Source organism: Tripterygium wilfordii, chromosome 1 (genome assembly GCF_013401445.1).
Source record: "Tripterygium wilfordii isolate XIE 37 chromosome 1, ASM1340144v1, whole genome shotgun sequence".
Lineage (NCBI taxonomy): Eukaryota > Viridiplantae > Streptophyta > Magnoliopsida > Celastrales > Celastraceae > Tripterygium > Tripterygium wilfordii.
Window position 1 is genome coordinate 1,454,870 of NC_052232.1, and position 19,525 is coordinate 1,474,394.

A 19,525-nucleotide genomic window follows, 5' to 3' on the forward strand; every position below is an offset into this window, starting at 1 on the left:
GAATATCACTTTTTGACATCTATGTCCTAACAAATTACAATCATTGTGATTGCTCTTATCATGTAAGGAAAGATGTGAAATATATAATATAATAGGTGAAACTTTTTAATTAGTAACATATGTTTTTCTTAGGTTCAAATTGATGTTGGATATGAGAAGACAATATTATATAGGGCAATATGTACGGACTCAAAAGTGGATAAAATGTCACTAAGACGGAGGGACGAGTTGTTCCAGCTGTTGGTTTGCAAGTTGAGACCTGGATATGTATGTCAGACTGTAAAATTCCAAGCATACACGCACACTAGGAATGGTCAAAAGACTCATAGCACAGTTTTTTCTTTTTTAATTGGGATTTTTTAAAAAAAAAATTTTTTGGCAATGTGAGAGACGGCAGAATACTTAATTAATTTCTTTCAATTTAAAGTCAACTTGAGGAAGTTGAAACTACTACCATTATTTTTTATTATTTGATTGATATGCAATGTGTTTTTTTTTTTGGTTAATAAAAGGCCAACTCAACAATTACTGTGCATCGTGATTTTTTAAAGTTGAGACATAATCATAGTGTTCCTTTGTGATATAAGTTGGATATTGGGGTTGTTGAGAGTTGAGACCGCCATGGGAGATATACTCATGTATGTTTTGTTTTTTTAGTTATATTATTTCTATTGATATTGTATATTTATTTTTTTTAATTGTGATAAAATAATATATTTATTATGGATTTTTATCAATTTTATTGGGATGTGATTGGAGTCAATCATGAGCTATTTTCTCTTTTTATTTGATATTTATTCATATTTCTTTCATTTCCTTAAAAATCGAATAAAAATAGAACCGACACCCTAATTAGAGTAGAGTGGTTGTGCAATAAAATCAAATTTCACTATTACCCAGAAAAGAAATAAAGACATAAAGAGTGCTAATTTAAGTAACCATATCATACCAAAACATACAAGGTTTTTTTTTTTTTTTTTCCCAGAGCATGGGAACTCACAAGAGAGACTGAGAGAGAGAACAAAAGATGGTACTTGACTAGGGCTAAAAAAAGAACAAGGACAAACTAAAAATTAAGAGAGATCCAAAACAGAACTTTAAGATGTGGCCACCCAACAAGGGGGCTCCCAATTTAACAATCCATTCTTCTTCTCTTCTTCACCTTCTTTGCACCTACTTGGCCTTTGATTAATCTTTTCACTTCCCATTTCATCACCAACATTGATTCTATTTCCATCCATCTCCTCCTTTTCCTCCTCAACACCACCCTCCTCTGCTACTAATTCATTATTCTTGTCATTTTCAAACTCTTCTTCAATTTCTTCATTGTCTGCATCATTCAAGAAGTCAAAACTAGAAGAAGAACGAGAAGAGTCTTTGAATAAGGTTAGTCTAAGGCGGCCATGGCTTCTGTCGACCTGAAAATAATTGTATGTTGAAGGGGACTTGATGGCTTCGATTATCAGCCGTCCATCTTCTCTGCGGGGTCTAAGTTGGATAGATTCTGAACCGCTCATCGTTGTCAAGGGAGGTGGAAAGCTCTGAGAATTTCCTTTCCTAGAACTCCTAACTTGACGAGGTTTTTTTTGCTCCCTTGTAGGAGAATATCCAGCTTTTGAGTCTGATGAAGACATTGAGAAAATGCAGTCTTCACTGCCAGTCTCACTGCCTAAATTTTCAGTACACAATTCCAAGCTCTTATCGCAAAGTGTGCGCTTAATCTGAGGAGGGGAATATGGTTTCTCTACCTCTGGTTCTTCGTTTGAGCTTTTGGAGGTATCAGAGAGAGGTTGAATGAAGTTCCATCCACCATAGTCAGGACTTGACGCTTGACATTTCTGTCCAACTTCTTTGGTGTTGTAGTCTATGAAAAAGGGTTTTAAGGCCAATTCAATAGGTTGAGGAAAGTGGGTTTTTGGTGAAGATAGTTTTAGTCTCAATGTTCTTGACTCTACAAGCTGAGACTCAAGGCATGACTGTAAACCTTGACATACAATTGTGGCCATAGATACAGAGGAAAAACAGAGTAGAAACAGAGGACTCACAATGAAGATGTTCTTGCTTTGTATGTGGCTATGTGCACAGTTTCTGGTAGTGGTGGTTGTGGAGGAGGAGGGAGAGGAAGGAAGAGGAGGCTGAACATGAGGGATAAGTGAGGGATGGGATGTTAATTTGTAGTCCCCAAAAGTGACCGACGTGGGGGAGCCTTTTAACACCACTTGAATTCTACCATCATAGATGTGCCATACAGTCATACACTGCAAAAAGCCATAAAGAAAAATTTTAAAAATAATAAAAAATAAAAGTAGATGAGAAAAGAAAAGAAAATCTGAATCTACCATACAACATTGTTGTTCTTAACTTAATTTTTTTTATTTTTCTAGAATTGGTATATCAGCGAAAATTCCTTCTTAATTTCTTACATGGACATAAATTGAGTCTGCATAGAATGGATGTACATGTACTTTTATGTGGACATGATATGGATTTAGTCATAGAGAAGGACAGATGGGTTTTTATCATTTGCTTCAAAATTACCAAATCCACTATTGCCTTTTTTCTTTCCCTTCCAATAGAAAGGCAACAAATGCCCATAGAAATAAAGGATTCTCCCATATATTCCTAGATTCTCTGATAGTGATTGTATACCTCACCTTGGTTTTCCTTTATTTTTTTCTTCAGCTAATCAAAAAAGAAAATGCTTATTTGTATCTATAATAAACGCATTATAATTATAATAGTCTAGAGAGTCAAAACCTACATTGATTGCTTGAAAAGGAATAATACTAATAAAAACACCAGCCATAAACTTTGAAATTTCTATGCAGAGATGTTACATGAAAGCACAACACTCATGCCACCCAAAGACACGCGATTTGACTAAATTCTCTATGTTCTTTGTTCTAAACACCGACTACCCCAATAAATCACTAAATAAATTCTCCTCACACAATCTATTATAAATTCCAAAAATGTGTGTCAATTTTGGGTTTTTGGGTTGATAATAGTTAAGAGAATGCATATGCATCCTTTCATGGATCAACCAATGATTATGTCTTTTAAGGGAAAAAATTTGAGTTAGGAGAGCAAACCAGCAGACAGCACTATGCCCCACGGCGGATTCAAAGCATGGCAAGGTCATGGAGAGTCCCACCTGTCATGGCCTGCAATGAAACATTTCAAGTTTGTATTCAAACATAATCATGGTACTGTAAATCACAACTCATGTTAGATTTCATAGATACAACATATATATATTAGTACAATCACAACACATGGGATGATTGATGAATATATGAATAATCCAACCTGTATTTACATCCAATGTATACATATGTATATATATAACGATTATAATCTACTACAACAACATCAATGAATATTTTAATTGATTAAGTTGGTTTATGTTAACATCATTATTTCTGTCTTTGGTGTGTGGCCTCCCATCAACCCCAAAAACTAGTCCAGCCATGCTGGTTGTACGGACAACTTATGCATCAGCATAAATGTTAAAGTTGCTTGAAAAAGAAAGGGGTGATCCTCCACATAGAAAACCTTTTGTTTGTCGGCTAGGTGACCTCTACCTCATAAAAGATAGAAATTAAAGTAAAGAAGAAGCGCATTTGCAGAAACCTGAGGCATGTGGATAGACAACAAAATACCTACCCTAAATTACAAAAGTTTATGCTAGGACTGATCACTCTCCACCTGAGCGAGCTTGTGGGAAAGATTCACAAGTTCTCTATTACAGGAAAAGAAAGAAGTTGGCATCGAACATCAGAACATGTACCTTGTACCGTGCCATGTCTTTCCCACGTTGCTTTACTGTGTCATACACATGCATTACGATGATAATGCATGAACTAGTACAATATACATTTTCTACTTCTAAATGTGTTGCTTGGCATTTATATCAAATATACCTATTTAATATAAATAGCAAAACGGATCATGACTTGTCCAGTCAAATTATCATGCATGTGTTCAGAGTAGTTCAATTGATCAAAAACCAAAACAGATAGACATAAGAAAATCAAAAGCGTATTCTATGTATTTTTTTTGATAGAATGATTGATTTTATTGATAAGCATGACACAAAAGCAATACAACCAAGTATAACAGAGCCCTAAAACACCAAAGCAATCAATCTAACCAAGCTACAAACATGTCACTCCTTAGAGCCCCCTGTTTTGCAAGAATATCAGCTACAGAATTAGCCTCTCTCCACACATGATTGTATGTAATGGAAGAGAGTTGCGTATTCTATGTATGATGTTCCACCTAATGCTGTTTTAGGATATCTCAGAACAGATAAAAACTTTTATAGTCATAATTAACTACGACGACTCTTAATGTAGCCGGCTTTTGACAAGCAGCCAGTGGGAATTGACTCTTACATTAATTTATTTTCTAGTCCTAATTTCTCTGTCTAGTAAACAAAAATTTATTATTGTAGTTAACATCATACACTGGCATCCAAGAAGAAGCAGTGGATATTACCTGGTCAAAGAAGAAATAGAAGGAATAGATACAAAATTAGTCGCAAGCTAAGGAAGTATTATGCTATTTAAGATCCTAACTGGAAAAAAAAAATCATTAATTAAAGATACTGGAAATTTTTCAATCTGTCCGTACCATCAGGTTTAAGCAAGATTCCTTAAAAACAAGTTGGGGTTGATTAACACCTCTGTTTTATGGCCAGAGATAGCTAGCTCCCCTATTCTCAAAGCTATAGCTCTAGCATAGCTTAGCATTATATATAGGAATTTCCTATTTTATTAAAGCCATAAATTAACTTCTGCAGTCCTTTTCTTAGGGGCGGCTTTCCCCCTCCCGTCAATTTGTATCTTCAGGTTGATAAATTACCACAATGCATGGAAAACTTAACAATGTTAACATCACAAAAGAATTAATTTCAAAAGAAAACTCTGTCGAATTTATTTTACTTTTTCTATCAAATCGTGCCTTCCATATTGACAAAACCAAAACATCAGCCAGCGCAAGAGGATATATAACTTGTTGTATTAGCAAAGTCAGTTCTGAAGAAGGGACATATTCGACAATTCCAATTATTTAATCAAACTGAAACATTGGGAAAAAAAAAACCTTACAATTGAACAAGCAAAACCACATCAACACATCTCACAAATTAAACAATGTGAGTTTAAGGGTGCAACATGAAGAGAGGTATAGAACCAAACTACTGTTTCCACCACCCTAATATCTAGTTATGGAAGTCCTACCAAACGCATGTGGTCCTCATCATTCCAAAAAGCTCCACTACAATTTCCTAAATAAAGACACCAACTTTAGTGGCTACAAACCTTTCATGGAACAAAAAGCTTTTTTTTTTTTTTAATCTTTTCATTTATCAGTGACTTTACCATAATTGTCTACACCAGAGATGGGAAGGTGCAGACGGTCGGATCTATAATTGGTGATGTGTTGATGGGGCCACCAGCCATCAGCCAAAGAGAAGAGAATGACAGACCTAAGCGCGCTTGACACAGGGGGTGATGTCCAGAGGCGTAGCCAGCTGAGGACCAGGGTGGGCACGTGCCCCACCTCAAAATTGATATATGGCCAAAATTTGTTGTAAATCCACACTCTACATACACATCAACAATATATTGTCCGATTTGAGTTATTCGATTCTCGTTGATACATCGAGCCCGCACGACTTTGTTTCTCTTAAGCCCACTCTTTAAGCCCAAGCAAGTGGACTAAGCCCAACTCACATGAACCTAGGAAAATGTCTTGTTGATGGTTTAAGCCCAAGCAAGTGGACTAAGCCCAACTCACATGAACCTAGGAAAATGTCTTGTTGATGGTTAAGGAGTGAGTTTGTCTTTATAAATAAGACATTAGTCCATACATCTTTCGATGTGAGACAATACTCCCCCGTACTTGTGGGTTGAGTTATGTCAGATCCAACAAGTGGAGTAGATGTCATGTCCAACTAGACCGAATTACTCCGATACCATGTTGTAAATCCACACCCCATACACACCAACAATATTGTTCGCTTTGGGCCTGTAGAGCCCAATGAGGCCTGTGAGCCTATTAACATCTAGGCTTAGAGAGTCATTAGGTTGGATTTGAGACTATTACGAATTTTGGCTCCTAGAGAAGGATGTGTCTTGTGTGTGCATACGTGAGAGAGAGAGGAAGAATAAAAATTCACATAAGAATGTGTCTATTTATGCTTTGTTTAAGCCCTTACCACTTAGAGAAGGAGAGTCAAATTTGCATTTAGAGTCCATCAAATTTTGTTTGATTAAGTAATGGAGAATCTTTAAGTGGAATGCGTCATGTACCCTTGGCCTTAGCTGAAGGCCAAAGTTAGCGCTTTGATTTTTTTTCATAATATATAATTCTTATTTTATAAAGACTTTGTTGAGAAAGACAAGCGAATCCAGCTCAGTGCTTACACAAGCACCTAAACAAAGCACTCTCCTGACCTTTTTGACCCACGTACGTTAGTGCCACCTTTCTCTTCCATTATTTTTAATAACGTTATGTTTATTAACTCAAAAAGAAGAATAGAGACAAGCTAAAAGGAACCTACGTAATCCATGCAAACATGTCATGCAACCAATGGTCATATATCTTTTCACTAAGTAGACAGTAAACATGAAAAAAAAAAAATATGTAGAAGGTAAAGACAAGCACTTGCAACGAGCTCATGGACAAAACAACGTAAGTGTCACAAGTTGAAAGTAGCTTTATGTATATTAATTAAAATTTGGGTCTGAGCTACTTTTACTTTCTTTTTTTTTATAACAAATAACCTAGACTTTTCAATGCATTGCATGACGGTGTTGAGAGTTTCTGCATTTATCCAACCAACTAGTAATATTCCGATTGTACTATTTAGACAAATATATAATGGTGCCATCTCGGAATAATTGTACTAACGATAAAAGCAGGTAGACAAAGGGAATAATATGTTATGGACTAGTTTAGGAAACTTACAGCCACTGATATGAATGATTAATGAGACTTGTCGGTGAAGTTTCAAGAAAATGCTGCCAGGCGGGATAACCAGATTCTCTACTAAGAGCCAAGGGCCATGACTCATTTCCTTGCCCCCAACGTGAAAGGTCCTTTGCTACGACCTATGAAAAACTGGTGGTTGCCGATCAAAGAGTGTTACTGATATGACTCTTATGGTGTGAATGTACAGTGAAACTAGTAAACGGTATCACAAACAAGATAAATAAGTATTGAATGGCATCGGAAATGAGATAAGATAAAAACACGAAGATTAGACCAAAGTTGCGAATCAGCAAAAAAGAAGAAGAGAAAAAAGTCTCTCTCACTTACCCAGCACCATGTAGAGGTCACTATGATGCAAAAGTCAGTTGATTAAACTTATTTACCTAACACTAGGAATTGAAAATACACATTAGAATGTCTATATTCATTTCAGAATCATTGAGGCATGACCGCATGAAACAATGTTCTCAGAGTAAGGATTAAAATAGCGTGTTCTGAAATATGTCAATCAGAGCACAATTACCCTACTGGAATATTAGTTGAATATTCCATCCTCCGCAAACTGTATTACAAATAAATACAATATAAACTGTCTTTATGAAGTGACATAGACTAAATGAAATGACCATATGACTCATGGAAGAATCAACTCATGGAACAATATAACATGACAATTTCCCGGAGAACATTTGAACCATATGATGCAGAGAAGAAAACATCTGAACACATAGATATCAGCTTTAATAATAATCTCCAGGTTTTAATTATCACATTTTATTACCATAATATGATAACTAGGAAAATATATACCACAGGAAGGAGCTATATTGGACAAATTATGCATCATAGGAGTAAATTAGCACAATTATGTCACATATCATCACAACATATAACTAAAGCTTAATCCTGATATCATGCAAAACCTCAGAGACATAAAACCAGAGCAATACATATGTACATACCATACTCTGTATGAAGAAAGATTTTGTGGCTGCAACTATGGCCATCATTTCTGATCACATGTTGTCAAGATAAGGAAATAACATATATTAATTTACAGCCATTTGAAATAGTTGAAAATCACAAAGTATATAATTCTAACTACAAGTATGTATTTTTTTTGAAAGTAGAAAAAGACGTCTGTTGATACGATCGCTCTTGCTATAATTCATTTTTTTTTACATGCAGAACACACTGTGAAAAGATAATCCTTTATCCAGAGAATGTAGATTAATTAATTAAAATGTGTTAGCGAGCGATAAATATTCAAATGGTGTGCATCAAGCTTGAGAGACGGCAATAAAAACTGTTAATACTTCGTTTTAGAATTACACTGTAAAAAGATGCATTTGAAACACTTCTGTCTGTATTTAAAATCTATAAATAAAGCAAGTTGTTGATAGTATTATCAAGTGAAAGGGCAATGGCGATGTATCACATTAACATTAACGTGTTTATCAAATTTTAAGCACAGAACACGTATAGTTGAGAAAAGATAGCCTGGATGAATGGCATCATTTCAATTCCACTCACTACCGAAAAGACAAGATGTCCTGCATATAAACTATTAATTTTCAGCAGAATGATTGTGCCAATTAGTTTAACATTGTCGTTGTTGGTCACCACAGGTTTTTTGTACAGGACTAGCCTTAACTTGTTAACACTCAAGCATCAGAACATTAAACTCATTGTGAATGAACTTACAGTAACCCTAATGTTTGTTGTGTCTAATTCTTCCCTAATAAAACGTGGAAAACACAATTTGCTGCACTAAAACACCACAATTTCCCAGTCATGCGTGCACATAAAGTAATTCAAAGTCTACAACAAAGATCAATCGCTGCAAACTATAAAAAATTAGGTCATCGCGATCAATTAAACTTCCAATCGAGGATCAAAGAGAACAACACAGATAAACTTAATCAAAGAATTGAAAAAATAAATCAAATTCACTTACATAAGCAATCGAAAGCCTAGAGGGCATCAGAGGATCACAGGATCGTCACTTCGAGATCGATCGCAAATATCATTTTCGCATTCTCGTTCAATGGCAAATTTCGCCAGAGAGAGTCGGAGAGAGACCGCGACTGCAATCGCGCGCATAACTTTAGCTTTGATTTTGAAACCACCAGTGATAAGAGTCTTTAATTGGGATAAATTACAAATTCCGCCCAAATGTCATGCGTATTAGATTAAGCCCCCTCGAGGTTTCCAAAATTACAAACACTGACTCCTCATTTTTGTTCTATTCACGAATTTGATTTTTATCTTTTATTTTCCTGCCTTATTTAACTTTCTCAATTATGTAGAGCATTTATTGCATATAAAAAGAGAAATTGTTTTAATGAATTGCCAAAATCATTCACATCTATTTAATGTTACATAATCCTATTAATAAATAGTACTATATGTATAGATTTTTCATAATGTTATTATATCTAATAAAGTTATTACCTTATATATCTATATTACAATTAAGTAGGTGCATATATATTATATACAATGAATCTCTAACACTTTGTTCTCCTCCTCCTATTCATTATTGTAAAATCACAAATTTCTTCATGACATAGAGCAAAAATGTCCCAATCAATTTTGGATCTAAGAAGATTAATTCAAAACAATTTGTGTTTGCACTCAAGCGCCAACTCGGTAGGTCGATTTGGAAATTAAATTGCCACATATTATTAATCGATTATTAGTTGATTATTAAACTCTTTTTGATTTTCTTTAAATATATTTTCTTGATGGATGATTTCGTTACACATTTTGTCTATATGTTTTACATAGGTACCTTAATATTTTTCTAATCATCGCTTTGATATGAATAGAGAATGCTAAAATATTATGAAAAGTCTAACTCAATTGATTGTCAACCGAGTCACCTCTCGTTAGTAGTTGAATCATTTTATTGTACAATTGAGTATACTTGTAAGTTATACCTTCAGATTTTTTGTTTTGTGACAAATAATTTTATTACATTTGAAATCTATACATGTCTTTAGGTTTCAAGGTTTGGCATGCAAAAATACCAATTTAACCTTTTTAATTAACCAGACACATGCATTTAGGAAAACCCTAGAAACGATATAGACGTAATAATATAAAACGGACAATTGGCAGTAAGAGCACTTTAGACAACTTAATTGTAAAAAGGTCATGAACATTTTTAAAATTGTAAAAAAGTACAATTTAAGGGTAATTTGGTCATCTTACTTAAGATATTTTTTAGTTTATACCTACAATACTCTCCTCCTCCTTCTTCTTCTTCTTCTCCTTCTTCTTCTCCCTCCAACTATCCAACTCTAGTGTGTCATCTCTTTCCCTCCTTCTTCTCTACTAAAAGTTATCTCCTTCTTTCTCTCCTCCTTCTTCTTCTTCTTCTCGATCTGAATTTGTTCTTCGTTGCCTTCTTCTCCGTTTTTGGTCGAGTTTCTTCTCTCTTCATCACCTTCTTCGTCGTTGCTCAATTTGGACTGCGTCGAGTTGCTCTGCCTTGTTTTTGATAGATCTGGACTATGCTTCGTTGTTCAATCTGGGCTGTGCTTTGTTTTTTTGCAGATCTGGACGCTGGTTCGTTTTTTGCAAAGATGTATCAATATAGTATCACTATAGTATCACCATAGTATCACCAACACCAAAAAACCACTAAAATGATACAATGAAACTAGTATGCATACTTCATCTTCCTAATTACTTTTCCTTTCTTGATCTTCTTTTCTTGGTTACCTCTCTTGTTCGTTTTGGAAAAACATTTACAAGTGCAGAGATGTATCACTATAGTATCACGAACACCAAAAATTCATTAAAATGATACAATTGAACCAATATGCATACTTCTTCTTCCTAATTACTTTTCTTTTCTTGGTTTGTACATCTCTTGCTCGTTTTGGAAAAATATTTACAGCTGCAGAGATGTATCACTATAGTATCACCAACACCAAAAATCCACTAAAATGATATAATTGAACTAGAAAGGCATATAATGCAATCAAATTTACATTCTAACATTTATATCATCATTTTATGACCAAAATATATAAATTGAATACTAAATTGGATCTTCTATTTAAAAGTATCACTATTTTATCACAATTCGTGGAGAGAGAAAATCAAATTTGAGGTTATTTTGGTAAAAGATGATCCCAGTGTACTTTTTTAAAAGGATGTTTTAGTGATTGTACTTTTTTACAATTAAGTATAATCTAGTGTACCGACCTCCAAAAGTCCCAATATAAAATAAGGGATTCTATACACCATAAACCGCAATGAGAACTGCCCAATCTGGTAGGCCCATTTTATCATTGAGCCCAGCCCAGTCACTAAGCCCATATGATTGAAACCCACAAACCCCGCCCCAAATCCAGCATCCTCTTCAACATCAAGGAATTTGGAGACATACACATAAACAGACGCATGCACACAAATGAGACAACCTACTATGTTGTACATCATTGTGCGTCTGGAGATGTATTCTATGCAATACAATTTAGATTTATTATGTTGATTCCCATTTGCAATAATAGGCCTATCGTACGTTTTGACCTAATTTATTTTGTTTTTGTGGGGAATTTTTGTACACGTTGATTAGATTCTCACTCGAAGCAATATCTTTATCGTGAGATTTGACCAAACTTATCATGTCATTCTAGGAAACTTCTATGTGTGTCGATTTGACGTCTAAATTTATATTCATATAAGATGTCTAAATAACAAGTGGTTGTGGGTTAAAAAAAATAATATAGATTTATTATAATTAGAAGAAAAAATACAGATTTATTATGTGATTTTTTATGAAATGTGTATAGTTTCCGGAAAAATAAAAATGGAGAGGATGTATGTGCGACCATTTCAAAGCGAGGTTCTCGCGAGTGAGGACCCAATCGGATAATCTCTCAGAAGAGAGAGAGTGCGCGACGACGATGGCGATGCTAGAGAGCATTGTCGGTGTTCTCATCATTATGTTGCTTGTGATCCTCATCATCATTCTCCTCGCCTGCAAACCATGGCGCTTCTTCTCCTCCTCCTCTCCCTCTCCCCCTCAGGTTCTCTCACTTCTCAACCCCTTTCACCATTTAGGTATTTGATTGATCGGGTTTTTCGGTCTATTTTATTCCAAATTTTGATGAATGCGCTGTTTTGTTAGGTGGCCGATAATAGAAAGAGATTGTGAGAAAGGATAGGTTGGGATTTGTAACGGCTGATTTGACATTGATTTCGTCTTATAGCATGCGTATTTTAGTTATCTTTGATCGTAGAACAAAGCCATAGTGATCGTGAGGGTTCTTTTTTTTATTTTATCTAACTTTTTGGAGCTAATTGAGTATTAAAAATCATCTAATGTGACTGGTGTTGGGTTAAGGTTTTATAGCACCTTTTCCATATAGGAGTTGGTATGTATGAATATTTGGTGTTAAGGTGCTTGAAGGGTTGAGATGGAAGTTTGGAGAAATGTTTGTGGATTATGGTTTTTGCCTTTTTGGTGATCAGTACTGAGAGATACTGTGTGATTGATGCTAGTGTTATAGTTTTATCCACTATTTACTATGGACATGAGGGTTGATGAAAGACTTTAGTTCTATTGATGCGTGGGATTTCTGGTTTTCAATGCACTTGATCACAGTATATCTACTCATGCATATGGTCAAATATTTTTACATAGTTTGGATTTTATTCCCTTGATTCTTTAGGGTTTTAATGTTTTATTACTTCCGAAATGAATGGAGTTTTTGGGTGGCATTGTTTATTTTGCACTTCTGCGTGAATGAACTGGTCATATTACAGATTGAAGCTTATGCTTTTCAATTTCTCTAAATTCAAATGATCAGAGATCTGGTGTTTAACACAAGTGGTTTGAAACTGGGTCAAAGGTATAGTGTGACATCTTTGTAATTTAGGGAAATCCATCTGTTTCATTTTTTAAGTTAGTTATGTCATTCCGAGGAACTTACCAATATATTTTCAACTTTTATTTAAATTTCGTTTAATATATATACTATATGGACAGTAGCCAAATTCCTGGATAATCACGATACACATTAAGCACGATTTGCATGTTCATGTATGACTATTCTAATATAGAGAAAAAAACTGTTGTACAACGTAAGTGTTGTTTCTGTTCTCCAAAAAAAGTGTTGTTTCTATATGACATGTAATTGTCATTCCTATTCAAGAACAAAAATAGAAGTGTCCTTTAGGGATTGGCAGTTTAATGTACGATAAGTTGATTTCACTGTAACAAACCTTAAATGCGATTTTTTCATAACACACATTCTCACATAAAAATGATAGGAGCCAATGGCTAAAGAGAATCCACATAGTGAATTCTAATTAGTTTCTCTTAAGATTTATGTACCCGACCCCTAACTGTTTGACAAAGTTGTTGATGATGGTAATTGGTATATATAATAGCTATGCATTTATGATTTGGTAACTTAAGATGGGATGATTTCATATCTTTTTTCTAATGTCAAATACTATAACGTGGCACCTCATATGTCTGTGCAGACAGATATTCGTTACTCCCCTGTAATTCTCACTTCTCAACTTTTGTTTTCTTCATGTATAGGTTGGCGATTTAGAGAGACCCCTTGTTTCAGATGATGTCAATCTTCCCCGGGACCGAAGTACTGAAACAACAAGAAATTACGACATTGAAGGAGCATGTTTTCAAAATGAGGGGCTTTTGCGTTCACCCCGAACACAAGGTCTCATTCATAAGCAGAGGATTTCTGCTTCGCCTTCCCATTTGACTCAAGGTATTTTATTTTATGCTCTTCAATTAATATCAAAAGAAAATTTTCTTTTGCAGTTACACTGTAATATTTTATTTTCTTTGATTATATTTATAAGGTTTTCTTTTCATGGTTTCATTCAGGTGATAGCTTGGCACTAGATGAGAGTGCAGACCCATATGAGGATGTTTTGGTTGGCCAGACACTGAAACGTCCATTGGTGACAGACCACACAATTGAAGTACCAAAGCATGATAGAAAGGAAAATCAAAGCCCTAAGTTGAATTTTGGTTTGGAAAATAATGTATTTCGAGAGTTTGTGCCCAAGGTTGTCACAGATCAAAGTAATTTCTTTTTCTTTCACTCATCTGGAGAGATAAATTCTTTTAACATTTTGTTAATTGATTGAATGTGGAAAACATGTGATCATATTTTTCTGTTAGAACTGCAGGAAGTTATCTCTCTCTGGATGTCATCTCTGGTCCGTCTCGTGGATTGCGTTGCTGTTCACAGTCAACGAGTGCTTCTGGTCAAACTTTGACCCTAGGAAGGGTTTCTCCAAGCGACTTGTTGTTGAAAGACTCAGAGGTTTCTGGGAAGCATGCAATGATAAATTGGAATTCAAATGTAATCTCTTCATAATTGTACAACTTATATTTGCAATTGAGTTGTGTTTTGCGTATTTTTGGTGAAATGATCTTCTTCATATGCTTATATTTGATTTCAGAAAATGAAATGGGAGCTGGTAGACATAGGCAGCCTGAATGGGACACTTCTAAATTCCCAACCAATCAACCATCATAGCCCTGAAAGCAGACGGTGGGGTGACCCAGTTGAGCTTGCAAGTGGGGACATTATAACTCTTGGTACAACTTCAAATATACATGTAAGTATGAGTGTCTCAAACTTATGCTTCTGTTGGATAGTGATGGATTTGGGGCAAATCTATGATGCACATGATATATTGGAATATAACTCATGAACTGAATTTTCTGTATTGGGATACTGTGGACATTTTTAAAATTACAGAGTTCTTGCATTTTAGTAAATTTTAGGTTGACATTTCCCCCTCTCAGTAGTTATCTTGATGAAGTCTGATGTCACTCACTCACTCTTGAAATTTAATGAGATTATCATGATTCTGACAATGTATGTTTCTTTTATGTTCATGAATTTATGGCCTCCAAGATACAATTTTTTATGCGTTTTCATATTTTATGTGTAGCAATTTCTAGTTTGTATGTGTCAGTAGGATCAACTTTTTTATGAATAGATGATACATTTTCTGCGTGCATTCTTCAAGGAGTCTCCAAACTAAAGAAATTGTTTTTGTGATGTGGAAATACTTCAAGTCTTAAATATACCTTTGAGTTACCTTTTTCCTGTTGAAAATTCTCTGCGTGCTTATTTTGAATCTCCACTATTTTGTTATATAACTATGCTTGAGGACCCACAAAGATTAATCTAAAGTGAAAAAGTCATTCATGCGAAAACCACTTGTTGATGGAAAATTAGTTGATCCTGATTAGTTTTTGCAAATAGTCTCTTTAAATTTCGCTTGGAAATTATATATTGTGTTTTAAAACTTGATTGTTCACCTTTTTCTTTATAACATATTTTCTACTCTTAATTGCTCATGTGGCGACCTTGTCAAAGAGTATATATGTTTTTTCATCCTCTAATGTATCATTAAAATCACATCCACCATTTCTTTTGATTGTTGTCCTATGTCTGTTTCATGTCTGTGGCAGGTTCATATTACATCTCAATCTGAGTGCCAGATCCCTTTTGAAGTTGGTATTGCATCAGATCCAATGGCTGTGCGTCGAGGAGGAAAGAAGCTTCCTATGGAAGATGTTTGCTACTATCAGTGGCCCCTGCCAGGTGTTAACCAGGTATAAGAACTGTTGGCCTTGCTTTCAAGTGGGAAATTAGGGTTTTTTACGGGAGAGAGCCAGAGAGCTGACCAACCCAATTTTCTGCCCTGCAGTTTGGACTTTTTGGTATCTGTGATGGGCATGGCGGAGCAGAGGCTGCCAAATCTGCTAGCAAGTCAGTTTTCTTTGTCTTATTATTAGGTGCTGTCTTTCCAATGATTGTGAAATATTTTGTTGACAACTTCTATATTGTCCTTAAGTTTAAATTTCAAAGTGAAACTTCGGAATTTGAATTTAGCATAGAATCTCTAGTTTGTACCACTGCTTTGAATTTTTTTATGATGAAGCAAAGTGTGTTTTCATGAGGTCTTTAGATTTGACTGGTCAGACCTAACTAGATTCCATGTTGATTATTGCAAATATGAGGCACTAATGGAACCTTTTAATTCTTCTGCATTATTACCGTTAGTCCGTGACATGCAATGATCTTCTTTTTTATTTCCCCGGTTTCTCCCTAGTTATGCATTTGATTGTGGCTTTCAGGATAGGTAAAATTGATATGTGATCCTTGCTACCTTCTCTTCTCTTCTCTTTTTTCTTTTCTTCCTCATCATGGAATTGTGGTATTATTCTTGGCTCCAGTGGTTATTTGTAATTATTTGTTTAAAAATTAATTCTCCAGAACCTTCCCTGAGGTTGTTGCTAGACTTCTGTCGGATACACTTAAAAGGGAGAGGGTTTTATCACAATGTGACGCTTCGGATGTTCTTAGGCATGCATTTTGTGAAACAGAAGCTTCAATGAACCATCACCATTATGAGGTCTTGCCTTACTCTCTTACAGTGTTTGTTCACTACCCTATCCATCTCTCATGTTTGCCTTTGTGATCAAATTATTTGATGTGTGCATCTTAGTTACTTTTTTCTGTTATAAATACTCAACTAGGTTATATGCTTCTTATCCATGACGTTTATCTTTTGCTCTGTTTTTTTTGGATAAGTACACCAAAATCCCCTGTACTTAAGACATAAGTCAAATGAGCCCCCAACTCTCTTTTTTCTTTTAAAATAAGCTTTCTTACTATTTTGCACTAAACAAGCTCTTTTGAGTGGCTCCTTTTGACATAATAATAGAAGTAGTGGGGCTTAACTCTTAAAAATTTGAGAGGCTTCTTTTGAACGGGAAAAAGTAGTAGTGGCTGATTTTAACATTCGGAAAAGAAAAATTGTGGCAACTTTTAGCAATTTCAAGTGATTATGCAAACCAGTTGATATCTCGTGTAGTTAGCCTGCTTATTATTTTGCTTCTTTCTGGGTATAGTTATCTTCTTTCAGCTAAAGTAATTAATAGGGTATACTTTGCCAGTTTTAATATTAAATTCCTTGCAGGGTTGTACTGCGACAGTGCTTCTGGTATGGACTGATGGTGATGATAATTTCTTTGTGCAATGCGCAAATGTTGGGGACTCAGCTTGTGTAATGAAGTATGTTTTTGTCATTTTATGTAGAGATGCCATCATCCATAGGATTGTCGGAGCATATTTATACTATTGAAAATTATAATATGTGGAGTCTATATCGGGTCACAGGTTGGCATCCTGATGATGCACTAGCGGTCTGTTGGTGTTACTCTTTTTCACAGGCTTGCTAATTATGCTGCTATACAATATTACTTAACTTTCAGTGTAATACTGTTTCCCCTCGCATTGTTATTACGGCTGTGTTATAATGGGCCTATTCCCCGTATGACGTAGGAAGAGCTGATTTCAACTTGTTAGGCTAATCTTCAGGGGGGAAAAAAGGTTCGATGTCTAGTACTTTATAATGATAAAGCATGTGAATACTGGTTGGCAATAAAACCCTTAACCAGGTTTTAAAAGGCAAATAGTAATTACTGTATAACTTCTATAGTTTCTATTGACAGTGGTGTTGTCTTGTATGCCAAACACGTTGTCTTGTGCTTATGAGCTTGTTCCATGTTTGAATTTCATGAAGTTCTAGAATAAATGTTTGGTGATGGCTGTTTTAAGTTTTTATTCGATTGAATAAGAGTTTCTTTTTTTGACACCCTTTAATATCATATTCAAAACTGGAAATGATTTTTCAGTGTTCACGGGAGGCAGATTAAGATGACTGAAGACCATAGAATTACAAGTTACTCTGAAAGGCTACGAATCAGTGAAATAGGAGAACCATTAAAAGATGGGGAAACCCGTCTTTGCGGTATGTAAAACTACTATATTTGATTTGTTAATATAATGTAATAGAATGTTGATATGCACTCTTTCACCTTGTTTCCAGGCCTGAATCTTGGTAGGATGCTTGGAGACAAATTTCTGAAACAACAAGATGCCCGGTTTAGTTCTGAGCCTTATATAAGTCAAGCCGTGCATATAGATCAAGCCAGCAGTGCCTGTGCACTATTGGCAAGGTGATATTGCTTCCGATTGAGTTTTTTTTCCTGAAACTTAGGGTAATGATACTTGTGTTGGATAGATAGCATATATGTCATTTTGACTATTTCTTTTATTCTCCTGCTTGACTTGGGGCTCGTCTCTTGATGGTTGATACTTTGATTTTTCCTGATTTGGCTTGTTAAATTGCTTAGAGGATCAAAGCTAGAGTCTGAATATTAGTATTCTTTCTTTTTAATTTTTTTACCAATTTTATCTGGGCTTAACTTAATAAAAATGTAATGCCGTGTTCTGTAAAAATTGCAGTGATGGTTTCTGGGATGTCATGAGCATGAGGAAAGCAATTCAGCTTGTTGTTCAGGTTTCCACAATATTTGTTTTGAGCTCTTCCAAAGTCCATGGCTTTTTTCTTATTCCTTTTTTTCTATGAAATCTCGGCTAACTTTTTTGAAATTTGATCTGTACAGACGAAGGAGAGATACTCTAAAGACGATGAATATTCAGCAAAGAAGATTGCTAATATATTGTTAAGTGAGGCTAGAACACTGCGAACAAAGGATAACACCTCCATAATTTTCTTAGACTTCGACATGACATCAGGGTTATCCTCTTGTAAAGTTGATTGTTAATATGAATTATAAGCTATTAGCACATAAAGTTTTGATAGAATTTGATTTTACCTTTTCAATTCTTTTGCCATCCATTCCTCTATGTTACCTTTCCTTAGTTGCCTCTTGTCAAATGGATATTTCCATGAACAAATTATGATTTGTTTTTGATGGAAGGTGCCTTAATGTGCGCCAGTGCATAGCTGCCCACCGTGTCACTGGTGTCTGGTGATGCGGTTCTCTGCGTGAACTATGGTTGCTTTGAGGCTGCTCAGCAAACGAGGTTGCTGCAAGTGTGGAATGTTGGTGTCACAGGAAGAAGAGTTAGAAAAGTCTATGAACCCCGTCCCAAATCTAGGTTTAAAAAAAAGGGTCAAATATGGAATAGTTTGGGATAGTAGAGCTGAATTCCCCTCTCAATCATACCCTACTAAGTACTAAACTCTCCGTTAAGCTCCTACCGGTGATAAGCCGGAGGAAGGTGAGGATGACGTCAAGTCATCATGCCCCTTATGTCTTGGGCGACATGCTACTATGGACAATGGACGGGACAAAGGGTCGCGATCCCGCGAGGGTGAGCTAACTTTAAAAACCCATCCTCAGTTCAGATTGTAGGTTGTAACTCGTCTGTATGAAGCCGGAATCGCTAGTAATCGCCACTCAATCAAATCTCCTTTAACTCTAAAAAAATGTAATTCTCCGAATTGGATTTAGGACATACTTAATTGATCACATCTGAATTAGTTTAAATCCAGACAAGTAAATTGGATAATAACTTATCCAGCCAAGTAAATTGGATAATAACTTAATCCGCGTTAGGGTCCGGACAATTAAATTGGACAAGATTTATGTGTTTGGACCCAGATAAAATTTATATTTGAATTCAAATTTCAG

General features: G+C 35.3%; 2 protein-coding genes across 2 annotated transcripts; one reads left to right on the forward strand and one right to left on the reverse strand.

Moving 5' to 3' along the window:
* Positions 1 to 976: 976 nt before the first annotated feature.
* LOC119990368 (protein FANTASTIC FOUR 3-like) lies at positions 977 to 9,093 on the reverse strand. The gene is made up of 5 exons (XM_038836283.1): positions 8,957 to 9,093; positions 7,962 to 8,011; positions 6,976 to 7,128; positions 3,093 to 3,164; positions 977 to 2,258 (listed from the first exon to the last, which is right to left on the reverse strand). Exon 5 carries the CDS (start codon positions 2,253 to 2,255, stop codon positions 1,098 to 1,100), a length of 1,158 nt encoding a protein of 385 aa, XP_038692211.1. The 5' UTR covers positions 2,256 to 2,258; positions 3,093 to 3,164; positions 6,976 to 7,128; positions 7,962 to 8,011; positions 8,957 to 9,093; the 3' UTR covers positions 977 to 1,097.
* Positions 9,094 to 11,811: 2,718 nt separating this feature from the next.
* Positions 11,812 to 18,711, forward strand: LOC120011485 (protein phosphatase 2C 70-like). Its single transcript, XM_038862646.1, has 13 exons — positions 11,812 to 12,044; positions 13,568 to 13,757; positions 13,877 to 14,077; positions 14,185 to 14,360; positions 14,461 to 14,619; positions 15,485 to 15,628; positions 15,724 to 15,785; positions 16,293 to 16,431; positions 16,999 to 17,093; positions 17,717 to 17,832; positions 17,911 to 18,040; positions 18,330 to 18,384; positions 18,491 to 18,711. Exons 1-13 carry the CDS (start codon positions 11,838 to 11,840, stop codon positions 18,650 to 18,652), a joined length of 1,836 nt encoding a protein of 611 aa, XP_038718574.1. The 5' UTR covers positions 11,812 to 11,837; the 3' UTR covers positions 18,653 to 18,711.
* The last annotated feature ends 814 nt before the right edge of the window (positions 18,712 to 19,525 follow it).

Bases quoted from the DNA above. Each gene is read 5' to 3' on its own strand.
- LOC119990368 (XM_038836283.1), bottom strand. From the start codon at position 2,255: ATGACTGTATGGCACATCTATGATGGTAGAATTCAAGTGGTGTTAAAA.
- LOC120011485 (XM_038862646.1), top strand. From the start codon at position 11,838: ATGTGCGACCATTTCAAAGCGAGGTTCTCGCGAGTGAGGACCCAATCG. The intron at 17,833-17,910 runs GTATGTAAAACT...CCTTGTTTCCAG, and splicing joins TGGGGAAACCCGTCTTTGCG to GCCTGAATCTTGGTAGGATG. The intron at 18,385-18,490 runs GTTTCCACAATA...TGATCTGTACAG, and splicing joins CAATTCAGCTTGTTGTTCAG to ACGAAGGAGAGATACTCTAA.